The sequence below is a fragment of the Nomia melanderi genome, chromosome 1 (assembly GCF_051020985.1).
Source record: "Nomia melanderi isolate GNS246 chromosome 1, iyNomMela1, whole genome shotgun sequence".
In the NCBI taxonomy this organism is placed as follows: domain Eukaryota; kingdom Metazoa; phylum Arthropoda; class Insecta; order Hymenoptera; family Halictidae; genus Nomia; species Nomia melanderi.
In genome coordinates, this window is record NC_134999.1 from 19479418 (window position 1) to 19506557 (window position 27140).

At 42.2% G+C, this 27140-nt stretch overlaps 5 protein-coding genes across 8 annotated transcripts in view; 3 read left to right on the top strand and 2 right to left on the bottom strand.

The window, feature by feature from the left end:
• Nucleotides 1-426: 426 nt before the first annotated feature.
• Nucleotides 427-3028, top strand: LOC116432663 (pickpocket protein 19). Its single transcript, XM_031989839.2, has 9 exons — nt 427-780; nt 1095-1295; nt 1391-1645; nt 1723-1834; nt 1901-2177; nt 2244-2397; nt 2491-2588; nt 2645-2770; nt 2889-3028. The coding sequence occupies exons 1-9, from the start codon at nt 512-514 to the stop codon at nt 2900-2902; spliced, it is 1506 nt and encodes a 501-aa protein (XP_031845699.1). The 5' UTR covers nt 427-511; the 3' UTR covers nt 2903-3028.
• Nucleotides 2837-13266, bottom strand: htt (huntingtin). Of its 2 annotated transcripts, none has more exons than XM_031989835.2 (14): nt 12982-13266; nt 12724-12904; nt 12374-12652; nt 11591-12308; nt 10911-11506; nt 10514-10827; nt 9128-10438; nt 4891-8932; nt 4614-4819; nt 4379-4553; nt 3839-4243; nt 3405-3565; nt 3238-3325; nt 2837-3165 (listed from the first exon to the last, which is right to left on the bottom strand). In XM_031989835.2, the coding sequence occupies exons 1-14, from the start codon at nt 13068-13070 to the stop codon at nt 3067-3069; spliced, it is 8664 nt and encodes a 2887-aa protein (XP_031845695.1). In that variant the 5' UTR covers nt 13071-13266; the 3' UTR covers nt 2837-3066. The 2 variants fall into 2 exon arrangements, with proteins under 2 accessions (XP_031845695.1, XP_031845694.1); XM_031989834.2 differs by having other exon boundaries at nt 3830-4243; nt 12982-13265.
• Nucleotides 13267-13719: 453 nt separating this feature from the next.
• On the top strand, nt 13720-17956 carry LOC116432662 (uncharacterized). 3 transcript variants are annotated; one of them, XM_076373581.1, is made up of 2 exons: nt 13720-13976; nt 14957-17956. In XM_076373581.1, exon 2 carries the CDS (start codon nt 14986-14988, stop codon nt 17677-17679), a length of 2694 nt encoding a protein of 897 aa, XP_076229696.1. In that variant the 5' UTR covers nt 13720-13976; nt 14957-14985; the 3' UTR covers nt 17680-17956. The 3 variants fall into 3 exon arrangements, with proteins under 3 accessions (XP_076229696.1, XP_031845697.2, XP_031845696.2); XM_031989837.2 differs by lacking the exon at nt 13720-13976 and adding an exon at nt 14034-14371; XM_031989836.2 differs by lacking the exon at nt 13720-13976 and adding an exon at nt 14035-14636.
• On the bottom strand, nt 17767-20201 carry beta4GalT7 (beta-1,4-galactosyltransferase 7). The gene is made up of 5 exons (XM_031989840.2): nt 19390-20201; nt 19076-19290; nt 18769-18992; nt 18549-18695; nt 17767-18458 (listed from the first exon to the last, which is right to left on the bottom strand). Exons 1-5 carry the CDS (start codon nt 19490-19492, stop codon nt 18167-18169), a joined length of 981 nt encoding a protein of 326 aa, XP_031845700.1. The 5' UTR covers nt 19493-20201; the 3' UTR covers nt 17767-18166.
• Nucleotides 20202-21002: 801 nt separating this feature from the next.
• Nucleotides 21003-27140, top strand: part of Rap1 (RAS oncogene family member Rap1) — a 36936-nt gene continuing 30798 nt past the window's right edge. Inside the window, exon 1 of the mRNA XM_031989942.2 lies at nt 21003-21732. The gene's annotated coding sequence lies outside the window, so the exon portion shown is untranslated. The remainder of the gene's footprint in view (nt 21733-27140) is intronic.

Sequence of the window (27140 nt, forward strand, 5' to 3'; positions counted from 1 at the left end):
CTATGAGGGAAAAGAGTATGTTCCTATTTCGAACGTTATCTTTGATAAACGCGTTTTACGCGTTCAGATTAGATTATCTAAAATTCGGTATGATTACAGTTTAATATTTCAGTTCGTGCAACACTAGACGAGTTGATACAAATCTATAAAGGTCCTTTGTCTAGTTACAAAATAAAGTAGAAATAAAGCGCCTTAGAATTTCGATCAGCTAACAGCTAAAGTCTGTAAGATCGCCGTTCCTTATTTTACCCTTTTTCCTGGTGGATTGCGCAAGCTGCACGGATATTTCCGCATAAATATTCTACGCGATCAAGATCGCAGCGATTCCAACAAGGACGTTGTCTAATCCTCCGATCTATGCGACTCGCCGGCGGATTTCCACCGAAGTTACCATTCATAATTAATTGTCGCGTGACGCCCGGCGAAAATGCAAGAATGTGCGCGTTTCGCGGGTGCTCGTGTTCCAGTGAGAACGGAAACGTAAAGCGGTCTGTTTCGAAGAGTTGGAACCATGCCGAGAGTGTCGGTGAACCAGGCAAAGTCGATACCGAAAGAGAATGATTACTTCTATGGGAATGAAATATTGCCCGAGTTCCGTGCCCGACAGAATGCCACCCTGAAGGAGCTGGAATCGGTGCCAGAGGACGGGCCGAACGAAGTCGGCATGCAAACGATCAGTCCGAAGACCGAAGTTGGGAAATACTTCGTCGAGTTCTCCAGTGGTTCGACTATACACGGTCTGAATCATTTGGTGGCGCCGCACAGGCATCCTATCGAGAAGTAAATGGATTTGATTCATTAGCATTTATTAGTTCGTTTAACACTGGAACTCCCGGGCAGTGGAATTCAGTTCTTAACGTTTTTGTATAGAAACTCCAAGAGTGCTAGTGAGATTTCTATCGATGTAGTTAGCGTATCGCTAAATTAATTTCGTTAGCAATTTCTCAGGGAATCATCTGTTATCTTCGCAATAATTCCACAAAAGGGAAATCAGATTGCATCAATTCCCAAACTCACGCTGAAGATTCAGTGATCGTAGTATGGAAAAATTTAATAATCTTTAAATCCATCAATTTTCTTCGGTTATTTTCAAGATTCTTAGCTGTCCTGTTCATCGGTGGAGCACTGGTTTGCTTGATATTCCTGTCGCTCACCTTTTGGGACAGATATCAGAACAATGCTACCGTGATTGTAGTAGACACCGACGCTGAACACTTTCACATATTCAAGCCGGCAGTGTTCATCTGCCCTGTGCCGAACATAGAGCCCAGCAAATTCGCAAAAGTGTTTGAAAAGTAAGAATTGTTTTCATTCCCCGAAGAATGAATTCACGTATCTACATTGCAATCAGCAGTAATACATTGTTCCGACTTGATTACAATCTCCGTAGTCATAGCATCGAGAACACACCGGAAGCAGTGGAGTTCTTCACGTTTATAGCGAACGTTAACTACGAGAACATGTTCCAGACACCGGACTTTGATAAGGTACCGCCGAGCAAGTGGCTGAAAATCCTCCATGAAATACGAAGGGACATCCCAGCGGTCACTTTACAAGAGTCTGATCCTTACGAGGCTATCGTGATCACGGAAAGGGGTTTATGTCTCGCGATGAGAAACGCTTTCGCTGTTTACACTACGTACGAGTGAGTGTATTTTATCTACTCCCTTTGCTTCCACGATTTAATGGTTCTCATTCACTTATCATTCATTCTCGTACGAGATACTGGATGAGCAACAACTGGACCATCCTCCCTATCCCCAGGGACGTACCGTTCTACACTTACGACGACGACAAATCGCAAGAATCGTACGTCACCAAGAACGACGCTCTGGTAACCATCGCGTTTTTCGAAGTTTCGAGTTGCGTACATGCAGCAGAATTTCTTTTCTGGTCGTAGTTCGCTGTGCTCGACCCTTTCGATGTGTTGTCCTACGAAATCCCCACGAAATGGCTGCGGCCTCGTCTGCTGCAGCATCCGATCATGACGATATCCCAGATCAGAACGAACCAGGCAGTTAACAGTCTGTCGTTTTATCAGAGGAAGTGCAAATTTGTGAAAGACGGTGGATTGGACTCATGGCCAGTCTACACGATGAACATGTGCTCGATCGAGTGCAGGATGCGGGTGATCCAGGAACACTGCAACTGCCGACCGCATTTCGCTAGACCTATAGGTTTCGAAATCGATAACGAGGAACGCTTTGAGAAACTGTAGACTGACGTTAATTATCTTATCGCAGAAGGAGTCGAAATATGCAACACGCGCCAATTGCGTTGTATCGGTAACCTCACGGACCAGCTCTTCCTGCACACCAGACCGCCGCCATTTTGTAATTGTCAACCGAAGTGCCACCATATTTCGTACACATTAACCGACAACGAAATAAGCGAGCTGTAACAAATTTGACTTTTTTCGATGACAATACTCGCGTGCAAAGGACGAAGATACCGTGTGATACACAAAGTGACATTGTTTAATTGTTTCAGGGAACTTTCGACGACTTCTACGTTTCTCCCTGTGAGCCTCGTATTTCCGAAAGTCATTTTGTATCGATTGGTGCTGTTCAGCTTCAACGACTTTTTAAGTAAGTATTTATTTCAAGCCAGAGGAAACTGACAAATGAGAGACGCTGCTTTGCAGTTGCCGTCGGGGGAGCTGTAGGATTATTTCTAGGGGCGAGCGTTCTCTCTTTTGTGGAAATCATTTACTATGCCACGATTCGTGCGTGCATTTACGCGAGACAAGCGTGTCGGAGGAACAAGAAAAGTAAGATTCCTTGATCCCTTGGATGAACAAGATATTCGTTTAACTTGAAAATAATTGGGACATCTCTGTTCCTTAAAAAATATCGTTTATTTTAAAACAAGTTATTTCTTCCCGACAGAGAACACGATGTAAAATAAATATCATCACATACATACAACTGTACACATGCGACACGTCGCGACCGCACTATTGATTGTACACCAATTTACAAGGAGAGTGAACCGTCCATTGTCTCCTGTGAACATCTTCCGTTTTGATTTAGAGCTCCCGTGCATCGAGACAATTAACAAGACTAGCTAAAACGACGCTAAAATATCACCGAAAGGAGCTCCCGGCTCCTTCGCCGCTGCCTCGAATGTTTCCACGAATGCTTTCTTCTGAGTGTCCTTAGTCAACTAGGAAATAAAAAGAACCAATGAGAGACCAGCTTAGAAATTGCACTAATACCATAAGTACAACCGTACTACCTTGTGATAAAAATCCGAAGCAGCGATACACAGTATCTTCTTATCCTCGTATTCGTATTTCCCGATCCTCGATTGGACATACGGGAATCTGCGCCAAATGTTAAGGAAGCTACTACCCAAGAACGTGGACATTGTACTGTGGTCTTGTTGAAATTACAAAAGGATACATGGCTCTCAGCCAATGGTTCGTGGACGAGCTAATGAAGAAACAGGACAAGCACCAAGTCGACATCGTCACTGGCAAGCTCTGAATGAAGTTTGGCAAACTGAACACTACCCAGTCCTGGAGCAGTTCCATTTGAGCGCAGGTGCACGCCCTCTCGCAGACCTGCGATGGATCACGTTAATATATTTTTCACTGCTTACACTGTCCACAAAAAGTATTTGATCACTACAATCGATTGAAATGAAACATGGAATAAAGCAGTTTAATCATCTATTCCCGCTAGTTTTCACCAGAAAAGCATGCTTCACCTGTTACGTGATCAAATGTTTTTCATCAGCAGTGTATACTCGTGATCGGAGATTCGAGCTCAATGGTTTTGCGTATGAAAGATGCTCTCTTTTCATTTGCTCGCGCTAAAATACAAACTTTAAATACTACGGCAGAAAGTAATCTCGGGTGAGGTTGTTGCGGCGACAGAAATTCCCCTATAACTTTCGTCAGGATCTCGGATGGCGGAAAGAAGTCACCGAGAACAGCTGACAGGACTGCGCAGAGAATCTCCACTTCCATGGTGTGTCCTCTCCTGATCTTGTCGAAAATCGCGGAGGTGCGCTCTATGGATCGGACCAGAGCTTCCGGTTCCACGTCCGGCAACGGCTCCTCTATTTCCGGTTGGTTCAGCCTGTCCGCTGCTTCCGTGTACATGCAGGTCAGCAACAGCTGCAGGGCCGGCAATGACAGCATAGGACTGGGCTGCCTCAATCGGTCTATCGCGACTTTAACTATTTGTTCCGCTACCTTTCCTATCACGCTTTTGGTGATCACCAGTCGCTCCAAACCCTGTTGATTCAGACTCTCGATTAGTTACTGAGATTACTACGTCCGCGCCTAGAGATTCGATAAATTGGAAGATGAAACAACACTTATTATTTATTGAGAATCAACGTAGAATCACTTCAACTGAAATCGATATACCTGTAGAAGAGTTTGATGCAAGCTGGACGAAATATTCTGAGAAGTCAACAAAGTGAGGACCAATTCGAGAACGGCTGGAGCTTCCGCGTCCGGTGGCGTGTCCTCTGCGTGTTCCAGCAGGAAGAATACTAGAGCCCACATCACGCCCTGATGCTCTTCGCTTTGACTCAACACACTGGGACGAAGAAGATCAATCACCGATCTCGAAAACGGCGTATTCTCGTTAGAAATTTACCTATTCGAGTCCTGCGCGTCTAAATGCTTCTGTATGTACTCTATCGCTAAGGGGTGTATAATGTTCATCGTTTCCTCGCAGTTGGTCAACACAGCGCTTTGCAGCAAATACAAAGAACCGTGAAGAGCAGCCACCCTGGCAGGCAGGAAACCAGACTTTAAATTAACGTCTACCAAACGCTTCACTTTATCTAATGTTTCAAAATCCTGGAAAACAGAAGACAAGATTACATCGGTTTCGAACTAGTTGCGAACCGTAAGAAGTCTGAAGAACGCACCAGCGGTGTCAAAACAGCAGCAGCCTTGCAGACACACACGATCAAGTACTGATGGAGAATCACGTTCTCCATGGGATGAACTTTGAAGATCTCCACGCACGTGTCCAGCATCCATTGGTACTGACCCCTCTCCACGAACAACTCCGATATAGCTAGGATGGATTTCACAGTCTCCGTGAGCAACTGCACGGGAGTATTGAATTGCGGAGACGTCCAAGACGTGTACAACTCCACCAGGAAACGCAGACAAGAGTCTAGGTCGAGGGACGAAGACATCAACGCGTCGTTCCTTCTATTCTTCAAGTTCAGAACAGAAGCGTTCAGCTTATCCTCGTACAAGTTGCACAAAGACCACAGGTAGGACACCGACAACTGGCTGTAGGAGTATTTATCCGAATTGGCAGCCCTTTCGACGTTCCCTCGATTAAAAACGTGGTCCATCCTTAAACCACCGATAATCTCCAAGTCGTTCATGCACTCGTACTTCCATGCGAGCATGTCTTGAATCGCAAAGAGCTTCTGCGAGCTGATCTTGTGCACGGCTAGCTGAGGATCCCTCGGATGATGTATCAGAGTGCTGGCCTTTGGATTCCCCGGATAAGGGAGGTACAACGTCTGCAACAATAATCTGGTGATCGCTTGCACAGCCAAGCTGCTCGCTTGTATCAACGTGGGGATCTCGTCGGAAACCACAGTCTCGTTCTGCGAGAGATTCAACACGCCCAGAAGAGCCATCCAGATTTCCTCGAACTGCAGGCGGGAGATCCAACCTAGTAGATTGATTCTATAAATAAACTGCTCGAGAATCTCCAGCTCCAGCAGAAGATTCGACTCGGAAGACAGCAAAGGAAAGTAGCAGTTCGTTGAACCGGTGCCAACCACATCCAAGTTTTGCTTCCAAACTAACGGCGGCATTAAGATGTAAGAGTTGACCAGTGGCTGACGACTGACACTTACGATCAAGTCCTCTATCGTATCGAATAAATACTGCGGAACATTCTTCGACGATCCATCCTTCTGACATTGTTCCAGCCAAGCGACCAGAGCCGCCATTCGGACGCAGGCGTGAGCGAACTCTTTGGTGTCGTCGTCCTCGAGGGCCGGCTGTAAAGCCCGAGCATCTATAACTGGCAAAGAGTCGATTGTCGTTAACAGATACTCAACGGTTCCCGTCAAGGAAGCGGCAGCGGTACAGACCCAAGAGTATTTCGCACTGTCTCCGATTATTTTACTTGGGCCAGGCTGTTTCAAGATCTCCGAGGCGCAGCTTAGCGAAAGCTCCACGTCCCTGGGCCTCAGCTTCTTCGATTTCTTTTCGTCCTTGCGGATCATCCAATGCGTCAACTCCAAACAGAGAACCGAAAACTTGGCTAGATCCTCCTCGGATTTCACGTCGGTCTTCGCCAGATTATACTTGGCCAACTTTGGCAACGTCTTCATGTACGTCTTCACGGCTGGGATCAGTTTGAACAAGATGTCCCAATAAACTGGATCATCCAGCAGTTCGTCTAATCGAATGGCGTACTTGATCTCTCTGGAGTTCGTATTTGGTTGACGAGGATTGTAGATCTGATGGGGCTTCGGCATCAGCTCAGTGACACGACGGACGTGTTCCAGCAGATTCTGTCTCGCAGCTCTGTACAACGGACTTGTCTCGAAATCGTAGTCCTTATGGTCGCGTGCTGTGTCTAACTCGAATCTTTGACACTTTTCGACGGTCGCCCGAGCTCCCAATATTATGCACGGTTTCAAGATGGTGATGTTGAACTTCTTACAAGAGAGAATATCGAGACAGTCGTCGAAATCTAGATCTTTGAGCAGTTGCGCTGCCTCGGACGGACTGTAACCTGCGTATGAGTTGCAGCATCGTAGTTTCACTTGTGACAGAAACCAACCTCGGTCTAATTGGATGTTCTTCACTGTGGATGGATTGAACGGCCTGCACTGGTCCAATTCCAATGGAGACAGATCGTAATATTGTACACCGAGTTTGTTCAACAAGCTGACAAGAGGCCCGTGCTTCTTCGCCAGCTTGGTTGCCTGCAAAGTGTCCATGATCTTGATGAAATCCTCCTTGGTCAATTGCTTCGTGACATCCGCTGCTGTGCTGGTCAGCAAAATCTCCACTCTTCGACTTGCTATCTTAGCTGCCATTCTGGACAACGCGAGATATTTAGTGGACAACAGCCTCGGAATTAAGGTCATCAACACTGCTCCACTTTGCGAATGATGCGCGCCTTCCAGACATTGCAGTAAACGCTTGACGAAGCTCGGCTGCGACAGATCCGTGCACTTGGTCGCGATTGCCTGAACGAACAAACCGCTGGCTGCCGGGTTTCTGTGTATAGCTACCGTTAACAGATCCCTAACTGGACTCTCAATAGCGTTGTTCACCGTCTCTTCAGTGTGATTTACCAGTAACCACGTCAGCGGTTCGGCATCGTTCAGGTTCTCGCACACGTAGTCGCAGAAAAGTATGTTACCGCCTTTCCTAATGATCTGAATGTTGATGTTGCTAGGACGATCGTCGGTGTTCTTCCCTTCAATGACAGGCGAGTGCACGACGTACTCTGAGCGACTAGTACCCAACACTTTCGACCAGAAAGGCATTTCGTTGTACCCTAACAGGGTCAGCAGATAGACCCACTGGCACGTGAGTGTTGGGTACCTGGCCCCGATGCTCAACATCAGATAATTCAAATCAGCTATCGGTAACTTCTCTTCCTCGGGTATGTTACGGCCTTGAATCATTTGCATGGTCGCATTCGCAACCTTGCAATGACTGCCGGACTCGAACATGTGAATGCACAGCTGCAGAAAGAACGCGAACTGCTGCAGCAGGTAGCGATTGTTCTCCAAAGAATCAGCGAAGCTGACGAAAGGATCGCTAGCCCTGTGATCGATAAGACCAAGGAACCTGTATACTTTCGACGCAACCCAACTGATCACCTTGAAGATGAATCTAGCTAAAATTCTCTCCGGTGGAACTTCAACGGGCTGGACCCCCAAGACGTGTAAAGGATCCATCGTCCTGCACCGGGATTCTGGGAGAAGGAAGGACTGCGAGAGGTCCGTCATGTTGGAGCTCAAGTCGGACAACCGGGCCAGCATTGCTTCCTCTTTCGCGCACGAGATCAACGACAACAGAACTACGTTGATCATTCCTAGCCATCGCTTCAGCTTCAAACTGGACGAATCCAACGCGTCCTCGGGTGCTACCAAGAGCACCTTCAACAAGGGATCGACTGGCCTGAACACTGTCGGCGAAATCGCGGCGAAGAGTTTCACCAAAGCGATGTGAGCCTGCTCAGACTCTACCCGCACCCTTCCAGCGGTCAACATTGGCAGCACAGTGTCCATAGTTTGTCTGGACCATCTTCTCCACTTTTCTTCGCCGTTTCCGTCACCGCTGAACCTGGACTCCGTCAGGCATAACGCCAGCAGCTCGATGATCTGGTAATACTCTGCCAAACGCAACAGCATCGAAATCAACACTTCCCTGGTGGTCTCGAGTTCTCTCTGCTCAACCGGGTTAGAGCACCCGTTTCGACACAAGAACACGTCCTCGACGACTGGCGCGAGAGCTGGTATGCAATGCGTGAGAGCCGGTTGACCGCTCGCCATCAAACCGTCGCAAAGTTGGATGATCTTCGGCACACCGATTATGGTTTTCGAGTGGTTCTTCTCGTACGACAGATGTACCAGGAAGTTGAATATCTTTGGCAGCAATTTCTCGGTCTGCTGTACGTGGCCCTCTTCGACGAACTCGAACTGCTTCAAGACGAATCCAATGAATATTCTCTCAGAATCCAACAGACAGTAATTGACCCTCAGCTGTACGAGCTGACTGAGCAGCATCAACACTTGGCACTGTAGTGGAACGCTACTCGTTACGGTGTACTGCTTCAGAGACTTTATCACCATCGGCTCGAACAGCCGAATGAAGGAGGCTATGGAAGTCTTTTGGTCGGTGGCACGAGATAAATTCTTGAAGATCGACGAGAATTTCCTGTCTCCCTCTCTGCGTAGCAGTCCTACCCACCTAAAGTACAGAATACTGCATTATGGGAAAACTGTCTTACCCGTTAGATCCGTAATCATGCTGCCTAGGGCCTAAGAAAACAGGATTATCGAAAAAGAGGGAATGTTGTACAGCGGATCGAATATAAAAGGATCTACGAACATCATAACGCAGTCCAGTGAATTGCACGTTTTACATACAACGGAATATACCCACCCTGTGTCTAGCTCGTGTTCACCCCTGCAATTGTTCCCCATAGATTTGATCGTGTCCGCCATTCGGCTCGCAGGATTTTGAAAGCAGTGATTGTAAAATCCTTTGCTATCGTCCCTTAGTATCGCGATTCGGTCCATGTTCCTCTGTCCCTCCGACTCGCTCCATTGCGCGTGCACGTTAGTGCTGCACAAACATTTCAGCAACTGCTGCACGCACTGGATGGTCGCGGTTGGCGAAAGAACGACGGTGCTCTGCAGATAGTACAGAATCTCCTCCGTGATCTGGGCAGCCTCGTTGAACGATACTATCTCGAGAATCTGAGAGAGAACATCCAACACCGCGTTCAGCAGAGATAGGTACATTTCGCTGGCATCGGATTCCAGCGTGGCCAAGTAATTTAAGTGCGCTGCCTTCAGGTTCTGGTACATTTTCATGTAATGGGGCACCGACGTAAAGGCACCCATCTGATCTTTGCCGAATTTCAAGCTACCGAATCGCTCTCCCTTCTCCTTGGTCTTTTGATCGCCGAGTACTTTCTTCTTGGGCGACAATGTTTGCGTGGACGTTAAAGTGGTCAACGTGGTCTTGGCACTTGTCTGCGACAGCTGCACTTCGTCGATGATGTGAACGTATATGTTTAATACCCTAGTAACGTGCGTTAGTAGCAATTCGAGTTGCTTGTCCTTGAATGTACCGGTAGTCTTGGACGAATCGTGCGGTTTGAAGTTGCAAAAAGCCAGGCCCGATGCCAAATTGCCAGCCAACAGAATCAAGTGTCTATGCGTGGACAAGTCCAGACTTATGGGGGAAGACGAGAGCAAAGGCAGAGCTAGGGACAATAGACCATTGCTGACAGAAGACGGCATCATGTCGCTGGTTATGCTTGGCTCGCTGATGTCCAGTCGGCTGCCATTCTTCTTGTGAGACTTCTTCAGCAATGTCTTTGGCAAAATGCAGTCCCATCCTCTGATGTAGACTGTTGTCGTGTATACGTCACTTAAAGAGAACAAAGCCTCGCAACAACCGTAGACTAAATACTTGGACGACTGGACTCCGAGAATTTCTGCTAACATATTCACTATAATGGACAGGGAATATTCTATATTCGGATGATAGTGCGTTCCGTTACGAAAATTTAACGATGCGAACGGTTGTATCGCTGTCTTGACGAACAACTTTTGTTTCTCTTGACAGGATGACAGTTCTAAGCTGCTTCCGCTTACGGTGCTTAACAGCTGTTCAGTGTACTGCACAGCTTTTCTTGTAACAACATCCTCTTGCGGCTGTTGAAAGTATAATAACGGGATACACCTAGAAAATTGATATTAGCGACAGACTAAAGGGGATTCAACAGAGAAAGAATTTGAAGGATTTCGGATATCTTACTTCACGATGGCATCAGATGCCGCGTGTCTAATTCTCTGGTCCTGATCACCTAACAACGTTATGATAACATTTATAAAGTGTTCCTGGAACATCGATCCACCAGTTATATGCGCTATAGTAACATACGATATCTCACTCAACAGTTCTACTAATTTAACTTTGACCAGAAAATATGGATTCTTTACTAGTTGAGGTAACGTAGTTAACACGGTAACTCCATAATGATTGTCGACGGATTCTAACAATTCCGGCAGACATAAACTAAGCGCCATTAGTGTTTGTCGACATGTCGTGGCAGAATCATCCTCTAATCCCTATTTTAAAAAGCATCAATCAACCTTCTCCGAATGATTTGACGGTTACTAAAATGTTTTAGCACAAGCGGTTTGTCCTTTACCTCTAGGAGTAACTTCACCAAATTCTCTAACGACACGCTCCCGTAGCTTTTCGTTTTCGCGATTTCTGCCTCGAAGCTTTTAAACGATCCGCCGTATTGCGTGAACACGGATTTTAAGAAAGTGCCAATAATCATTGATATATTACCCCTAATTTGAGGATCTGGATGATTTGCAAACAATAAGATATCTGTTATCGTTTGTTCGTTCTCGATGGAATTACTCGATTCTTTGGCAACAGGCATTAAGAACAGATTTGGGCAAAGTTTTAAGATATAAGCAAGGCAGTTTAGAGCAAGTGATTTTACACTAACGCGAAAGTATTTATCTGGCATCACGTGGCCAACGTTGCCGGTTAACAGAAATGACGACACCAAATAACGACTGCAAAATTTTAGGGGTATGTCGGGATCGGTGAAAGTTCCAATATCTATTTCTCGCAACGAGAAATCCAAAGAGAGCTTCTTAGGAGAGGAAATAGACGATGCAATGTCCTCTGAGAAATCTAGTTCTTTCGTTTCGCTCTGTGAAACTGGATAAACTTTCTCTGATTTTTCTAGTTCACTTCCGACCTCGCTGCCTTCCTCGATAGTGCCATCTGCAATAAATATTATTGTAAAGAATATTTGTTCGCCGCGATAAACGTGCACGTGAAACGTAGTGTAACAGGTTTTCCTCTTACTGTCGATAAGACCAATCTTCAAGCCACTGTAATTTTCCATTTCCTTTCCTTTCATCTCTATGATATCGTTCGTATATTCCTTCTGAGTTTGCAAGTTCTGTGCTAGTGCGGGGGCAGTGTCAGAATCTAACATCCATTTTTCTATCTTTGGATTTATTTCTGGCATATCAGAGTCAAGTAAATTTAAAGCAGATTCCGAATGTTGTCCACAAGCTGTAGTAGTACTCGAACTACTCATTTGACTTAGGGATAACATTGTATCGTTTTGATTCAATACTATTCTAGTGGATGTTATACCTTGATTTGATAATAATGAAGATACTAATGATTTTGAAGGTGACTTTAAGAGTTGAATTAAGGTTTCCAAAGCAGCGTTTACAACGTTATGATCAGAATGCCATTTTGCATAATGCAAACATAGCTCATAGATTTGTAACAAGCTATCTATCTGTACGATTTCATCGTCTTGAAGCTCTATAGGATTACATACGTGTGGTAAAATTATTTTTATACAGCCAAATATGCCAATAATAGTAGCTACACCACCCCCATCCTCATTTATAGGCACTATAATACCTAAGAGATATTTTAATACATAATTTAAAAAATATTGCGGCTTCCTGCAATTTAAACACGTCGCTAGAATCATATTTGCAGCGGCCCTACGAAATACTGCTTGTACTGAAGATACATTTTCAAAGAATGCTTTCAATAAAGTCTGGAAAATGTAAAGGTGAATCAGTTTAGAGTTATAGGATAGAAACAGCTACTTCTAAATATTACCTTAACATCGTTGTCTGTCATAAATGGCCCCAGAGCTTTCATAATTAAAGGTATTGATTGAGATAATGTTTCAATTACAGCTTCCTCAGAACGATGAGCAATAGCTACTATACACGGTATTAGATTGGATACATATGCCTTTCCTCTAGTTGGACGAATCATATGACTAAGAAGCCCAAATCTCCAAAGAGCGGCTCTTAATGTCCTAGCTGGTCCATTCTTTTTAATTTCATTGTAAAGTTCTATTTGCACTTTGACAATATTACTATCAGTCATGGCCTAGTAAATAATAAAACTATTAGAATCTTTCAATGCCCAATGATGAGTCACGTAAAGTAGAAATGTCATACCCGTATGATCTTATTCAAAGTTTCATCTGCTATCATTCTGACATCAGATTCATCATCATTGCACAGTGTTAATAATGTTTCAATTGAAAGACTAAGAACCTGAGGAAATTTGGCTGCCAATTTGACACTTGGTGAACATATTCCTTCTGCTATAGTCATGCAACATGCTATCTTATCTTTCCTTTAATTACAAAAAAAAATTGTTGATAATTCCAATTGTTATCGCACGAACGAAAAGGGAAAAAATATTTTGTGTACCTTGCACTCGAATCTGACGGAAGAACGTTCGATTCTTGAGTTGTTTTTAAAGCCTCTATGGCTTTCAATACGTTGCTTAAGGATGTCATTTCTGTTAAAATATATTATAATCGATTCGTTCTTCACTTTCGACAAATTAAATTTTTGACAAATGACATTTTGATAATGTAGGCCGAATTTATGACAGACATATCGTAAGTGCAAAGCTACATGCTGTTCGGTACCATATTTATTTGTGATTCAAACGTAAAGATGCAGGCACAATTCACAGTAGCTGCTCTATTCATCGGAAAGAACAAGGCGTAGCAAGCTTAGTCGCTTATTGCGGATTCGCCATTATGTCGAAAACAAATAAGTGGTCGTTCAGTATACATATCTAAATATTAACCTTATCTGCTTGCATCTCTGAAGGAGAAATAGATAAAGTGTATGAATTATAATTGTTTTTCTGTTCAAATACGTTTAATCTTTATGAATTTATTTAATATTTTTTCGACGTTAAAAATACTGGAGAACAACTTGTGTTACAATTCGTTTAAAGGAAAATATTCTCTGTATTCGATAAATAAATTTTTAAGAAACGCTTAGGTTGTTCGACCAATTAGTTTTTTCTTAGGGGTGGTTATAGAAAATTAGAAGACAATTATTAAAATACTTCGTTTTGAACTACATAATAATACGACGGGTGCATGCAAGCAAAATCCAAACATTATATTGTCTAAACTATAAATGCAATGAACATTATATATAGTATACAGGGTGTTTCAGTCATCCCGTCATCGCAAAAACTGTGGTCAAATATGATTTTTAGTATATGCGTTATAAATGGAAAAAACTTGATAGAACTTGTACATTAACATGAATAACTAACTTTTGTAATTCCTTTGGAAACAAGTAAAAGTATGTACCAAAGTATTTCCCCCTTAAATACTTAAACTTGATCAAGGGAGATGAAACATCCTGTATGAGATTGTACGATTAGAACGTTAAGAATGGTATGTAAGGGTTGTAAACGGTAAATAGGCAATGAGATTAATGACAAAAGAATACCATAGGATCAGTAATGTTAACAAGAATATATTTAGCAAAATATAATAAAAAAACGGAAAAGTTAACCTATGTTCGCTCCTGGGAGCGGCCATATTCTACCAAAATAGATAAGTCGATTACGCAGGGAACTCGAAATTATCTCGAAACCTGTATGCTATTGTCAGTGGTGGAATAAGTTGTACAATCGTGCGCGTCTGACTTTTTGTTTTTTCAAATTTTTCGGTTAGGCCAAATTCATTAGCAAATCTATTAGCCAGGCACTGCCAATGAGTATCGTACCAGCAGATTTAGCCGTTTTTATTTCTGAGAATGGACTCCCAATAAAGCCGATGGCTGAGAGGTGAGCGAGTTTCGGCTTCTTTCGCATCGCACGCTGTCGATTGGACGGTGCATTGGTACAGTGCGAGGAAGATATTGTTTTCCTTGGCCAACAATTGAACAAAGTATTCGAAGAGTGGTTCAAATAATTCGCTAATAGAACGCGTGCGTGCAACGTATTATACAGGTTGCAAAACCAGAGTTTTTACAATGTTTTGCATACAGTCCGTTAATCTGTTTCAATCTTTTTTTAACTTAAGAACAATCGTATGGGCACAGGAACAAAGGTTCGGTTTACATAAAAAATTTATTCTTGAATATGCTTTTATACATTTCGTTTAGTCTGTCTGTATTGTTTATTTTACGATATGTGAAGTAAAGTTTATTTCTTTAATTCTCTTCAATGTATTTGATTTTATTTTTTTTTACGTTGTTGGCATACATATGTTCAACATGATATGCTGATTATTTAAAAATTAATGAAGCAGTAGTTAGAATGTTCAATTAATTCTTGACTGCATTCTTTTGCATTATATAGCAATGTATTTACTATAAATATAGGGTTAAGTTTCTAAAAGCGGAAACATTGTCTTCAATTAATTTGCAGATTCCAATATAGCTTCTGGATGTATAAATATGCCAGGCTGTGCAGCAGTTGGCTGCAATAATCGTAGTGAAAAGGGATATATTATGAAATGTTTTCCACGTGATCCTAAACTCAGGAAAATTTGGCAAGAACGCGTGGCTAGAGCTGATTGGGAACCATCAAATAATTCTTTCCTTTGTCACGTACATTTTGAACCACAGGAATGGTCTATTACCCAAACTGGAAGAATTAGATTAAGGAAGAACGCTGTACCATCTATATTTACTGTAACATCCACCAGGAAATCACCTAAAAAAAAGACAAAGATAATCAATATTAAAGAAGAAAATTTTTCACAAAGTGAATACAGTGCAGAATACATGGAGATTGACACTGAACATTCGTCCACTGGACACTTGGAAGAGAAGGACTCTGATTCCCAAGATGTTTGTGAATCATCTACACAGTCCAATGAAAATATATTGAAAGATGCTTCCAAGCCCATAGAAGAAACTAAAGAGAAAGAAGAAAGTATTAATTCTGAAGTTAATAATAAAAGTGCAATCATGATTGCTGAAGATAATCTGACAGACATTAGCGATGCTGTAAAGCAAAATAGTCCTAAAGCAAAAGTAAACGATGATAATCTAGAATCTCCATTACCAAGTACCATTGTGAAGAAGGAGGTGAAATTAGAAGTTATGGATCACAACACATTTGAGGATAGTTATGATGAAATTGAAGAGAAGTTGAAACAAATATGTGATGGTGGTTCTACTGAAGATGAAAATTATAAGAACAAGCAGAAAAATAAGAGTCAGAAAGAAGAAGAAGATACAGAAATAATAGATATAAACTGTGACCGTAACAACGATGAACATAAGGTTGCCGTACCTGTTAATGGAAGTCATAATATTCAACCAAAAAGTGAAGTTGCACATACCACTGCAGAGAAAGAAGAAAATGTCGAAATAATCTTTGGCATTGAAAGTGGAGATGAAAAAGTGTCTGGATCTCAAATGACATCAAAAGTAAATAAATTAAATGATAATTCTTTAGAATATAATGAAGCAATTACTATTAAGGATGAGAAAAAAGTGTTCAATGAGGATATAGAGGAAAATTTTACTAAGGATGAAGTACATGTTATACCAAATATAAGAGCTGCCATGAAACGCAAGAGAAGAACTAGAGAAGAGATCATGAAGTCAATAAAAAAATCAATTAGGAGTACATCTGATGCAGACATTAATACTTCTAGCAATAGTGAATTATCAGACATAGAAATGAAAAATGAATCATCAGTGTTCTCACAAGCAATTAAGAATATCGATAAAACAAATGATACAGAGATTGAAACAGCTAAATTTGTTATAAAAGTAACTGGTGATCCTGATGATGTAAGTGAAATTATTGAAGAATTATCATCTAGTACATTAGAAGCCCAAAAATTCAATACTCTTTATAAAAATGAAGGAAATAGTTCATTTGTTACATCTGTTATAACGGTGTTATCACCTAAAAATCCTACAGAAATAGCATATAGTAACCTTAGTAGTCCAGTAACAAAGGATGACTATATAGCTGTGAGCAGAAATGAGGCAGCTGTAGATCATCCTCCATGTGATGGACCTGAATTTGTAAGTTTAGATTTAGCAAATAGTTCTAAAAAGAGTCATCCCGGTTCTGAAGAGGAGAATAAAAGTCAAATGCAAACTAAGTGTACAGTACAGAGTCCTACAACCAACACTGAAGCTTCTTCTCAAGTGAAGAATGATAAATGTTGTACATCTCCTAACTGTGATGATCTATTAGACAGAATACAAATTCAAGAAGATGTAATCGGAAAATTGATCGATCAACTGATCATCTATAAAGAAATAGAGAACAGTATGAGGAATAAAAATGTTGGTCAAGACATTCAGGCTAAGGAACATGAAACAACTCCCAGGATTCTTACAAGGTCGAGCAATACACAGTCTCCAGCACTCACTAAAAAAGTGTTGGAATCCAAACAGAGACTGATAGAAGATTTATCTAATAGAGTAAATTACTTCGAAGAAATGAATAAAAAACTGATGAAGACTGTAACATTGGAGTCACAACAGAAGAGAAAACTCGAGGGACAAATCAGGCAGAAAGACAATAGGATCAAGGAACTTAATTGGAAACTAGAGAAGGCTTCCAAATATCTTGAAAGAGCAGAGAAAAACACAAACACGTATAGAAGAAAAATGTTAAACATGCAGACTATTATGAGAAGAAGAAAACTGTTGGATGAAAAAATGACAAAGTTCAATGAAATGTTAATTGATAGTTCTAGACAGGAATTTTCGGAAAAGGCTTTAACCATGGCAGCAGATATTAGAAAAACTTGTGGAAGAATTGGCTATGATAAATTACTTTCTTATGGCTTCCCTTTACCGCCGTTACCGGCTTTGAGAAAGGGAGTTCTTAATGAAGATGTAACAGATCAAACTAAGAGTGATGTAGAGAAATCAACGAACTCTGGTTCAAAGTTGAACATTAAAGCAGAGAATGCACAGAATATAAGTGACGAGTGTGAAGCAGATGGGAAGGATGCACAAGTTCCTGACTCAACTGCTAAAACAGGTGAATTGGATGGGGCAGAGACTGTAACAGGAACTGTACAAGATATTTTCGAAGAAAATAATGATGGTGATGACTTTAGTACAAATGAATTAAGAGAACATTTTATTCTGCAGTTGAATGCAGTTATGTAGCCATGGTACTATAGCTTAAGAATAGCTGTCTTTTTTACCATTTTAGAATTGAAAAACGTAATAGTAAAATCATGAATATTTAGATAGGTTTTCTTCTGTCATTGTATAATATCCATTATGCACCTAATTATATTTATTGTACAATATCAATTGTACAATAACGATTGTACAATATCAATTATATTTATTGTACAATACCATTTCATGCTGTCGCTGATAATGTAAATATATGTATAAACATTATATGTGTAATATAAAATATTACTTCACTGCTAAATTACGATATTGAATCATTGTGCATAAATGCTTCGGTGCATTTTACGAACAACAATCGATTATTTCATTAAACATGTTTGCTACAAATTTATCTAAACGAGAAGTTGCTTTGTTTGCATTTGTTACATACATAAAGTATAAGAAAAACTTTGAAGTAGATACATTTAATTATATACATATATATTTTTTAATACAATTTTTATCGGTATAATTACAATCCAGTGGCAGACTTGTTATTATTGACCTTTTTCTTCTCTTTTGATTTTCCGTCTTTAGAGCCCATTACCTTATCACATTCGCACCAAGGTGTACTTAACTTATCACACATTAGAGAAATATTAAGGACGGTTAATGGAGTGTCCCCGATAGTCATTTTAATTGTACTTAATAACTTATACGAGACATTGTTTAAGCCGGTCTGGCGATCCCTTTTCCGAGTAACTTCTCGTTGGTTATAGCACTTGATCATATCTCGTTTTCTGTGGTTTCTGTCGTGTATGTGTCTGTAATGATTATGATTGTTGTAGTTTGTCAATTTACGGTAACACGATTATACATATTGGGGATACAGAAGTTTTTTTAATTTATCTTACTTAAACGTATTGTGTGTTCCAGTAGACACATTTTGTGGTCTTGTAACTATTAAACCAGCTTCTTTTAATCTAACATAGAACTCGTCATCTTCAAGACCCCATCCCCAATATTTATTAGACATTCCATTTACTTGTATAAAATGTTCTCTGTAAAAATACCTTGTTGTTACTGTATTGACTCGAAGATTCAATGTAGGACAAGAGCTTTTGCAATAATAACCTTTTAATAAGTAATATGCCTCCAACAAATGTTGGATAATGGTATCTAGGATGTAATTCCGGAGAAGATACATGGTAAGGCCCCTTGGTGGGGAAAGAGTATAACAATTCATCGTTTACAGGCAATAAATCTACATCATGCATGGCTACATAGTCAAATTCCTTGTTAACTTCAAGGAAGCCTACATTTATAAGAGAGGCCCTATTAAATCTAAACCTATCAACCTAGAGGAATATGAAAGTATCGTTATTGAGGTCAAGGCAGTTGTCTTCAATGTATTTTTAGTAATATAGAAACAATGAACCACCTGATTTAATATGAATATATGATAATCTATATTTTGTTTATCTAAAAACTTTTTCATATGAGGAGCAAATATTAGTAGCTCTTCGAAACGATCTCTAAATGGCACAAGTATAGCTAACCGATGTAATGACTTTCTATGATTTTTATCACCATTGTTTTCCTGTTTATGATTACTGTACTGACTCTGTTGGATAGGTATTTCACACTTGCATTCGTCTGAAATTGCAAGTCTCCTATATTCTTTTTCTTTTCTTTTTTTTCTTTTTGTGCATCTTTCAATCAATGTCGAAAGTATCAAAGAGAGTAATATCTTACCTATGCTTATTGGAGCAATACTTATCAAGCAGGAAATGACAAATGTAATCAGAATACAAGCAAATATATATTTGAATTTGATACTTTTCCAGACAACTTCCATACCGAATAATGTGTCCTTAATCCGAGGGTGTGTAACAATAAATTTCCATTCTGGTAAAATTACCAACCGTCCGATATCGTCTTTATTCTCATTTACTATCAATTTTGATGAACGAAATTAGTGCAGGGCGCATATCGCAGTTCCTCGTTTTAAAGCTACCGCCGCATGCCTCGTACTCGTTAGCCCGTAATATTATATACGTGAACAAGATAGTCGTGACATAATACACTTGGTTCTCACATACTTTTGCCAAGCTATATCAATCGTTGACTAACAGCACTTTTCCTCATTTGCCAAATACCCTTCGGTCAATGGACCGAGGGAGATGCGTTCCCAGCATCGAGTACACATATTTTCTAACTGACTATATACATAATTATGGCACACTGTCGAGTTTAATCGGTGCATCGTCGACCTTCGCACGGTCGAATGAAAATTACTTTTATACCATGATAATTCCGATCGAAAATTCTACTTCAAGAAATAACTGTGACATTCGCTATGTTGCTTGCCTTATAGCATAGTGGTATCATAGAATGTGAAACTGAGTGCCCAAATATTAATCGTAACGAGAGTTCTTTCTAGTACTACCATTATCTATGGTCAATTCACAGCACCAAACTAGTTTATTTCTCACAGAATTTTAATTAATTCCATTAGTAAATACATTCTCGAGACATTACTAGACATTTATAAAAATTCGATCCCCAGTAAGGTCATCAAAGTTATGATTTGTATGAAAAATGCCTCCCACCATCTTCCATCGAACACGTCCTTAATTCGAGAGCGTCTAACAATAAATTTCCACTCTGGTAAAATCACCAACCATCCGGTAGTGCCTTTATTCTCATTCACGATCAATTTAATGAATGAAATCGGTGCAGGGTGCATCGCAGTTCCTCGGTTTAAATCTACCGCCGCATGTCTCGACCGAAATTCCTTACTTTTGCCTTGCAAACTGCTACGACCAACAGTATTAATTTCAAACAGCCAATTCCTGCGACTCTCTCTTTCGTCTAAACGCATAGTTCCTTCATTTTGTCGTTGATGGCACCACCCCTATCTTTTCACCGCGGAGTAAGTGAAAAACGACAAGCTAGACATTTAGTCACCTATATAGAACTTCAGTCAACTTGAACTTCCTTGAAATAAGTCTCTCCTCGTCGAATAATAAAAATAATCGTGTACCCGTTCGAAAGAGCAAACAATTGTTATCCATGACCTGGCTTAACACTAGAACTACGTACCAGTCAAAATGACTGGTTTCGATTTTTTGAATATTCGAAATGATTTTGAAAATAAATAGTTTCACTAGAGTACTATAACAAATGTCTGAAGAAACTGAAAATAATCTATTGTTACGACTTTTATAGGAATTGCATATTAATCGTATTAAATACTCGGTAGTTCTAGTGTCAACGGTGTCGATGAATTCATATTTGGCGGGGATAAAAATTGACGTGCCGCGGAGCCACTCGACAATGTCGCGTGAATGACGCCATCTGTGGAACTCTGGGTCGCGTAGTCACGGGTAGAGGGCAAAGCAGCTCGCAGCAGAGAGGCATCGCCCTAGATAACGGTAGAATCGTGGGCTGGTGTGGTGCTGGTTTTTTGCGAGAGTGCTGCGAAATCGAGGGGATAACGTATTCGCGGATCGTCCCGGCGTATCAGAGAACCGTTCCTGGGACCGTAGTTGTTCCGGTGGGTGTGTGATTCGGCTGCGTTTAGGCCAGTGAGTAATCGGCTGCTTCTTCGAGGCGAGCCAAGAAGTCGAGGACCGTGCCCCGAAAAGCTTCGGTGCACTCGCGGCGCGCCGCGCGAGACTCTCGGCTAGTGCGGAATTTCTCGGCCAGTGACACGTTCGTGGTTCGTTCTTTCGGTCCCTGGCTTCGTAGACCGAGCACGAAGCGTCCACGGATCCTCCCCTTGGCTCTCGATGTGTCCGACAGGCCGACGGGACGACGAACCGTGAACAGAAGTAGGAAACGAGTAATCGGCCGGAGAATCTCTGTAGATTGGGATACGGTGGGCCGTGGACAAGGACGACGAAAGAGGGACAGAGAAGGAGGGGAGACAGAGAGAGAGACGACACAGGCACACGGACATAGTGAACGAAGGAGTGCGCGAGGAAGAAAGGGAGAGACGGAAATAGTGCGACACAGAGGGCCGTTAGAGAAGAAGAGGATACCGATAACCGAGGACGCTGAACGGATTCGGGGAATATTTCGAAGACGCTCAAGGTAAGGGGGAAATCCGATGTCTCCTCTATAGGGATATATGCGGTTTCTAAAAAAAGATACACACACCGCACCACAACCCCCCGCGTGAGGTCTTTGTGGCGTGGCACACGCCAGGCAAACGCCGCCGGAAATCATGCACGGTGGCCGCCCGCGCGTTTTTCTCAGGCGGTGCCCCCCGAACCATACACTCTCTCTCTCTCTCTCTCTGTGCTTTTCTTAATTAGACACAATCCCGCCAGCTGAATCGCACGCACGATTTTCTTCTGTATCGACGAACCCCTTAGACGCCGGGACCGTTCACGTTGGTCGGTCTGTTGTGTGTACCCCGCGTCACGCATGCCGGTTTCTCGTGTCAAATGGTGTCCTCTGGATGCCTCCTAAAGGGACCAGGTTCACCGTACAGGTTAGGTTCGATTATCTCGACAGATCGACTTATCGGCCAGTTTAGATAAAACGGTCGTTACGTTCGCGCGAAAACCAGCGAGCCACACCGGCTAGGACGAACATTCGGGAAAATTATGTTTTTCTTTTTTTCGTTTCTCTATGTACTTTCTCGTGTTGTGTGTATTCGTTTTGTGGAAGCAATTCTTTGTTCGATTGTATCGCTTTCGAGGTGGAAGATTGAGCATTGGGATTGAGGGTATTAACGGATTAATTCGATGTTCTTTTGTAACGAGATTATGTCATCGACGAACGAACGCTGATGATGTACGTCTTCTCTCTGATTAACAAGTTAGGTTAAGTGTTGTATTTTTTGAGAAACTGGAGATCATTCTTCTGGATTTCGTTTGCATGCGAGCGAATATACTAATTGGTGCTTATTCGCGTCAGTGTGTTAAACAGACTGTGTGAATGTTTATGTAATGTTCGGTTTTTAAATGTAAATTCTTGAAGATGAACGTTGAAGCTCATCTTTTCAAGCAGTTCCACTGTGATTCGGTGTATAGACGGGATTAATGGAATATTACTGCAGCAGTTGTTTAAGTGTGCTTCGTCTTGTTATTTTGCTATTTTGTTTAGCAATGAAAATAGAATGCAGTAACTGTTGGTTCTTTACTTTATTTATCACGCTGCTCGATTATTCTCGAGGCGTTAATGTTATATTCGAGGAAGGTTTAATATCGTTTGCGGGAAATGTACAGTATCGATTAAGCATATTCCTTCTGTTATTTTGTTTGATATGTTTTCCATTGTGCGAGGAACACAAGGACATTATGAAACAATGTGATACGTACTTTGAATAGTGGATAGGTTAATCTAGGCTCAAGTCTGGTACATTGTAATCGAATTGAAAATATGGGAGTATTTTCTAGACGCACAATCTGTGTCTCATGCTCTATTGTACTGCAAAGGGCTTGAATCGGTGCTTTGTTTTATTACGATTGAGGACATCAGACCTTAGACAGCGCATTAAGCTAATTGTAGATGATCAACTCATTGGGGATTGTTCGTTTCAATACAAACTTGCCTTTCAACAATGAAATTCTCATCCTAGAGAATTACTATATAACCTGTCTGCTATATTTGTAGACATCTTTTTATAACAAAAATAGACCTCATCCCTGTAAAGCTCCTTTTCAAAGAGAAGGGATTCGAAAATAAAGAGAAAAAAGATTATCAAAATCGCCCGTGCAATTTCCAAGCTAAAAGCATGCGAAGGCAAAATGAAAACTACAACATTACACAGGAGCGCGTTAAAGATTATAACGCTAATTGCATCACGCGCGAGGAGCTTATGTTTAAATTCATTTTTTATGCACGCAAGCTTGCCCGAAAAAAAATGTTCATTACCCAGCTCTCGGCATGTACCGGAGATGTTCTAGTTCCTCCGTTTAGTTCTTTTTTCTAGTTTTCCTCGCGCGCGCGCGCAAACAAAAAAGAAAGAAATATGCTTCTTTTGTTTCATTTTTTTTAATCACTTTCATCCGTACCCGTTCCCTCGAGCTTCGTTTTCATTGCAAAAAATGCTTCAAACAGTCCTCTTTTCAACGGTATCTTTTTTTTTTGCGTTCACAACGATCCTCGGTCCCCGAGTCACATTGGCCACACATTGTCGTTCCCCTCGCCGATCTTAAAGCGGCGTTTCAAATTTTAACCGAACGTTGCGGTCGCTTCCAACACTTTCCCTGTTTCGTCTTCCTGGCCGGCCGGTGATTCACGCGAGTCACCGCGACGCAGGAAGTGACTCGAGAAGAAAGAAACCCGGCAAACGTGCAACGAACGCTTGTGCCTCGAATATTTGTTTCTCTCGCGCTTAGAACCCCGCGGCGCGTCGATCCTCGAGCAGGAGCGTCCGGAAATATTCTTGCAGGGGATCGACCGCCGTCTAATCTCCCTAGGCCGGCGGTTTTCAAACTTTTCTCTGACTCAGACCCACTAACCCTTTACGACACCCGTCTATCCTTGGTCTTTCGCTTCGAAATTCGCCTCCACGGTGTTCGAATCGATTCAATTTAACGGGACGCTTGAATACCTTCAATGCCAAGCGTAACATTTTTCGAATGGAACGCCACGTTTACTTTCCCACCCGTTGCATAAGGCATCAACATTGTAAAAAATTACCTGGTAGTGGCGAAAGTAGAAGTTTCACGCTTCGCAATGTGTCCAGAGAATGTTGCATGACTTTCTTCTACAAAGATACAGGTTTTTCGGCCACAGTGTAGAGATTTTAATTTTGTGCAGTAGAGTGTATGTTTGAAAAATTAAGTTTCATTGTTATATTGAATGCGTATGAAAGGGAAATAGGAAAATGGCTTGCCTTCGAGTAAATGAAAGCCATTTCTGGGGCATACGGCGCTGGAAGTGTTAATAATTTAAGAACGCTTGGGAACCATTAAAGTTGCACTTACATATGATATAATCATGGTATTGTGAATAATTGAAAAGGTTTCTGGGAAAGGGGTCTATGGAACGAAAGAGATATGTAATTGCATTGACAATGGACGTGTTCGTTTATTTCGAGTTTTCACAATTTTTCTAGGAAATCAGTCATCTAACAGTATCGCAACTCCTAGAACGTTCTAATTAGATGATTGAACGTCGGCTCGACGCGTATACAGGTTTCCGTTTTTTCACCGAACGGCTAGGTTTTCCGTTCTCCAAGCCGTCGTGTGAATTTATCGTTGACACCGATCGGTGACGGTGATGGAAGCGTGGTTAATTATTGTCGCCGTTGAATAGCTGCGTCGAAGAGTGCTGTGTCGCGTCACGTGACCCGTAAATTCTGGCACCGCGATCCGTTTTCCGTTTCATAGAAACGCCACCGTGACTTGTCAATGGAAATGCTGTTCCAAAATGTAATTTTGCAATCAGTGGAATCAGCGTAACTGAACTTGAAATTTCCATGAAGCTGTTCCGTCGATATCAAACATTTTTCTCTAAAATTTAACGGCAATACGTGCACAATAATAACAATTCTATTATTTAAAGATCGTTAACGTCAGAGAAGTTTGTTAGCCTCGAAACGAACAAGATTTAATCACGCTTGACACCGTCTCACAGGATTTCCTCATCGGTCTTTTAACATGTTTGCTCGCGTTGTACGTGTTTGCACGCGATATTCGGTATCGATATCTCGCGGGACGACCGTTGTGCATTTTCGTTTTCGGTCGGTCGTTCGAGGAATGTTTTCTCGTTCCCGTTGCTCGCGTCATTTTTCTACCACGCTGTTTGTACCACCTCACCGGCGAAAATACACGCGCAATTTTCAGATTTCGGAAAGCAACTCGAAGACTCGTTCTCCCACGGCGCGGCCGAAGAGGATACTTTTCCTTTTTCTGCGGTGATTTATTCCGTCATCTTTATTCATGTCGCCTTTTGAGTCGAGTCACGTGGCGCGCGAACGGTTCACCCGTTATTAAAGGAAATGAGAAACAAAACGAGCGTTTGAAGTCGTTAGAGGCGCGATCGCGAAAATTAAACGCGTGAAATCGGCTACGCAGCGGCGGCGGCGGCGGCAACGGCGACGACGACGGCTTCGACGGCTTTCGAACCCGTTATCTATTTGGCCGCCGATAAACTTGCCACCTTCGCCATTCTCGTTTTCAACGCCGCTTCCGACGAGTTTCGTAATTTCACGGGCTGTTCACCGGCTCGCCATTATCGATTCACGCCGATTTCCCGGACCGGTTCGCCGATTTCTGAAATTAAAATTGTTTACCCCGGTGTCCGCCGAAATTTGTGTTGGTCGCGTAATTGACCCGGCAGCCGGGTTTAATTAAACCAGTTTTTCAATTGGAAACCGATAATTGAAGCATCAAAACTCCGAGCGTAGGTATTCCGGCGCGAGTTTAAACCGCGCACCGTCGGAAAATGGAATTCGACGCGGAGTTTCACTTGAGCCTCGATCAAAATGGAAGATCCTAATTAAACGGTCGGCCGCGGATTTTCGCGCGATCATCCCGGCCCTCGAGGAGCAAAGTTTCATCCGCTGTTCGGACGCCGATAGCCGGCTCCGCAACAAAATCGCTGTTACCTTCGCTCGGCAAAACGCGGGAATGACTCAGTAGGCCTAATGCAATCACTTGTGACGACTGTTTTACTAGAAATGACGTAACGCGTCGCGTCGCGTCACGTCCGCATTGTTCGGCAATTATTTTTCAAGTATTTTTAATCCGCTGACATTGGCGTTCCCGTGATTTAATCTCGCGGCTCCGCCTCCTATTCTGTTTCCCGATGAAATTAATCGCGCGGCGGCAAATTCGAACCAGCTGAACCCACCGGGAAAGATCCGTTCGTATCCCGGTGAAAGAGGAGAGACGTGGAAGCTGAGGTTTAATGGTCGAATATCGTGGGTGGAACAATGGGGGTAAAAAAGGCGATCCATTGAAATCTGAAATTGCATTCCTCCCGTATCAGAATCAGGCTTTTCTTTGTACGGATCCGGCCGAAGGATGGTAAATTACGAGCGTTTAAATGGCCACGGAAGCGACCGTGTGCCTCGTCTCCGTGGCTGTTCTGCTGTACATTTCAAAGAGCGATACGTCGCCGCTAAAAGGGTTGATATAGACGCACGCGTTATGGCTCTGTAATCGATAGTTTCGGACTAGCCTCGGTCTGCTGGCTCGATCGCCGCGGCACGATTATTCCATTGGCCCGAGCCGAGCCCGAAATTTCACATTTGTCGCGAGATCCGCTTACCAACAACCCCTTTCATCTTCCCGTTCCTCCTCTTCGACCTGTTCGCTTGTTCGTGCTGTACGAACTGCTATTTTCCACGTAATACTGTATTTCAAAAGAATTAGTACGGTCGTTCATCTTCTTTTCCTATAAATTGCGAAGAATGCAATAACAGTTCAGTCCCGTTGGCCACCGACAATATTTACATAAAGCAGTAGTTCGTTCTCGGCCTTTTCCGATAGCCGCAAATCGGGTTATCGAACGAAACGGATGGCCCCGCGTGAAATTAT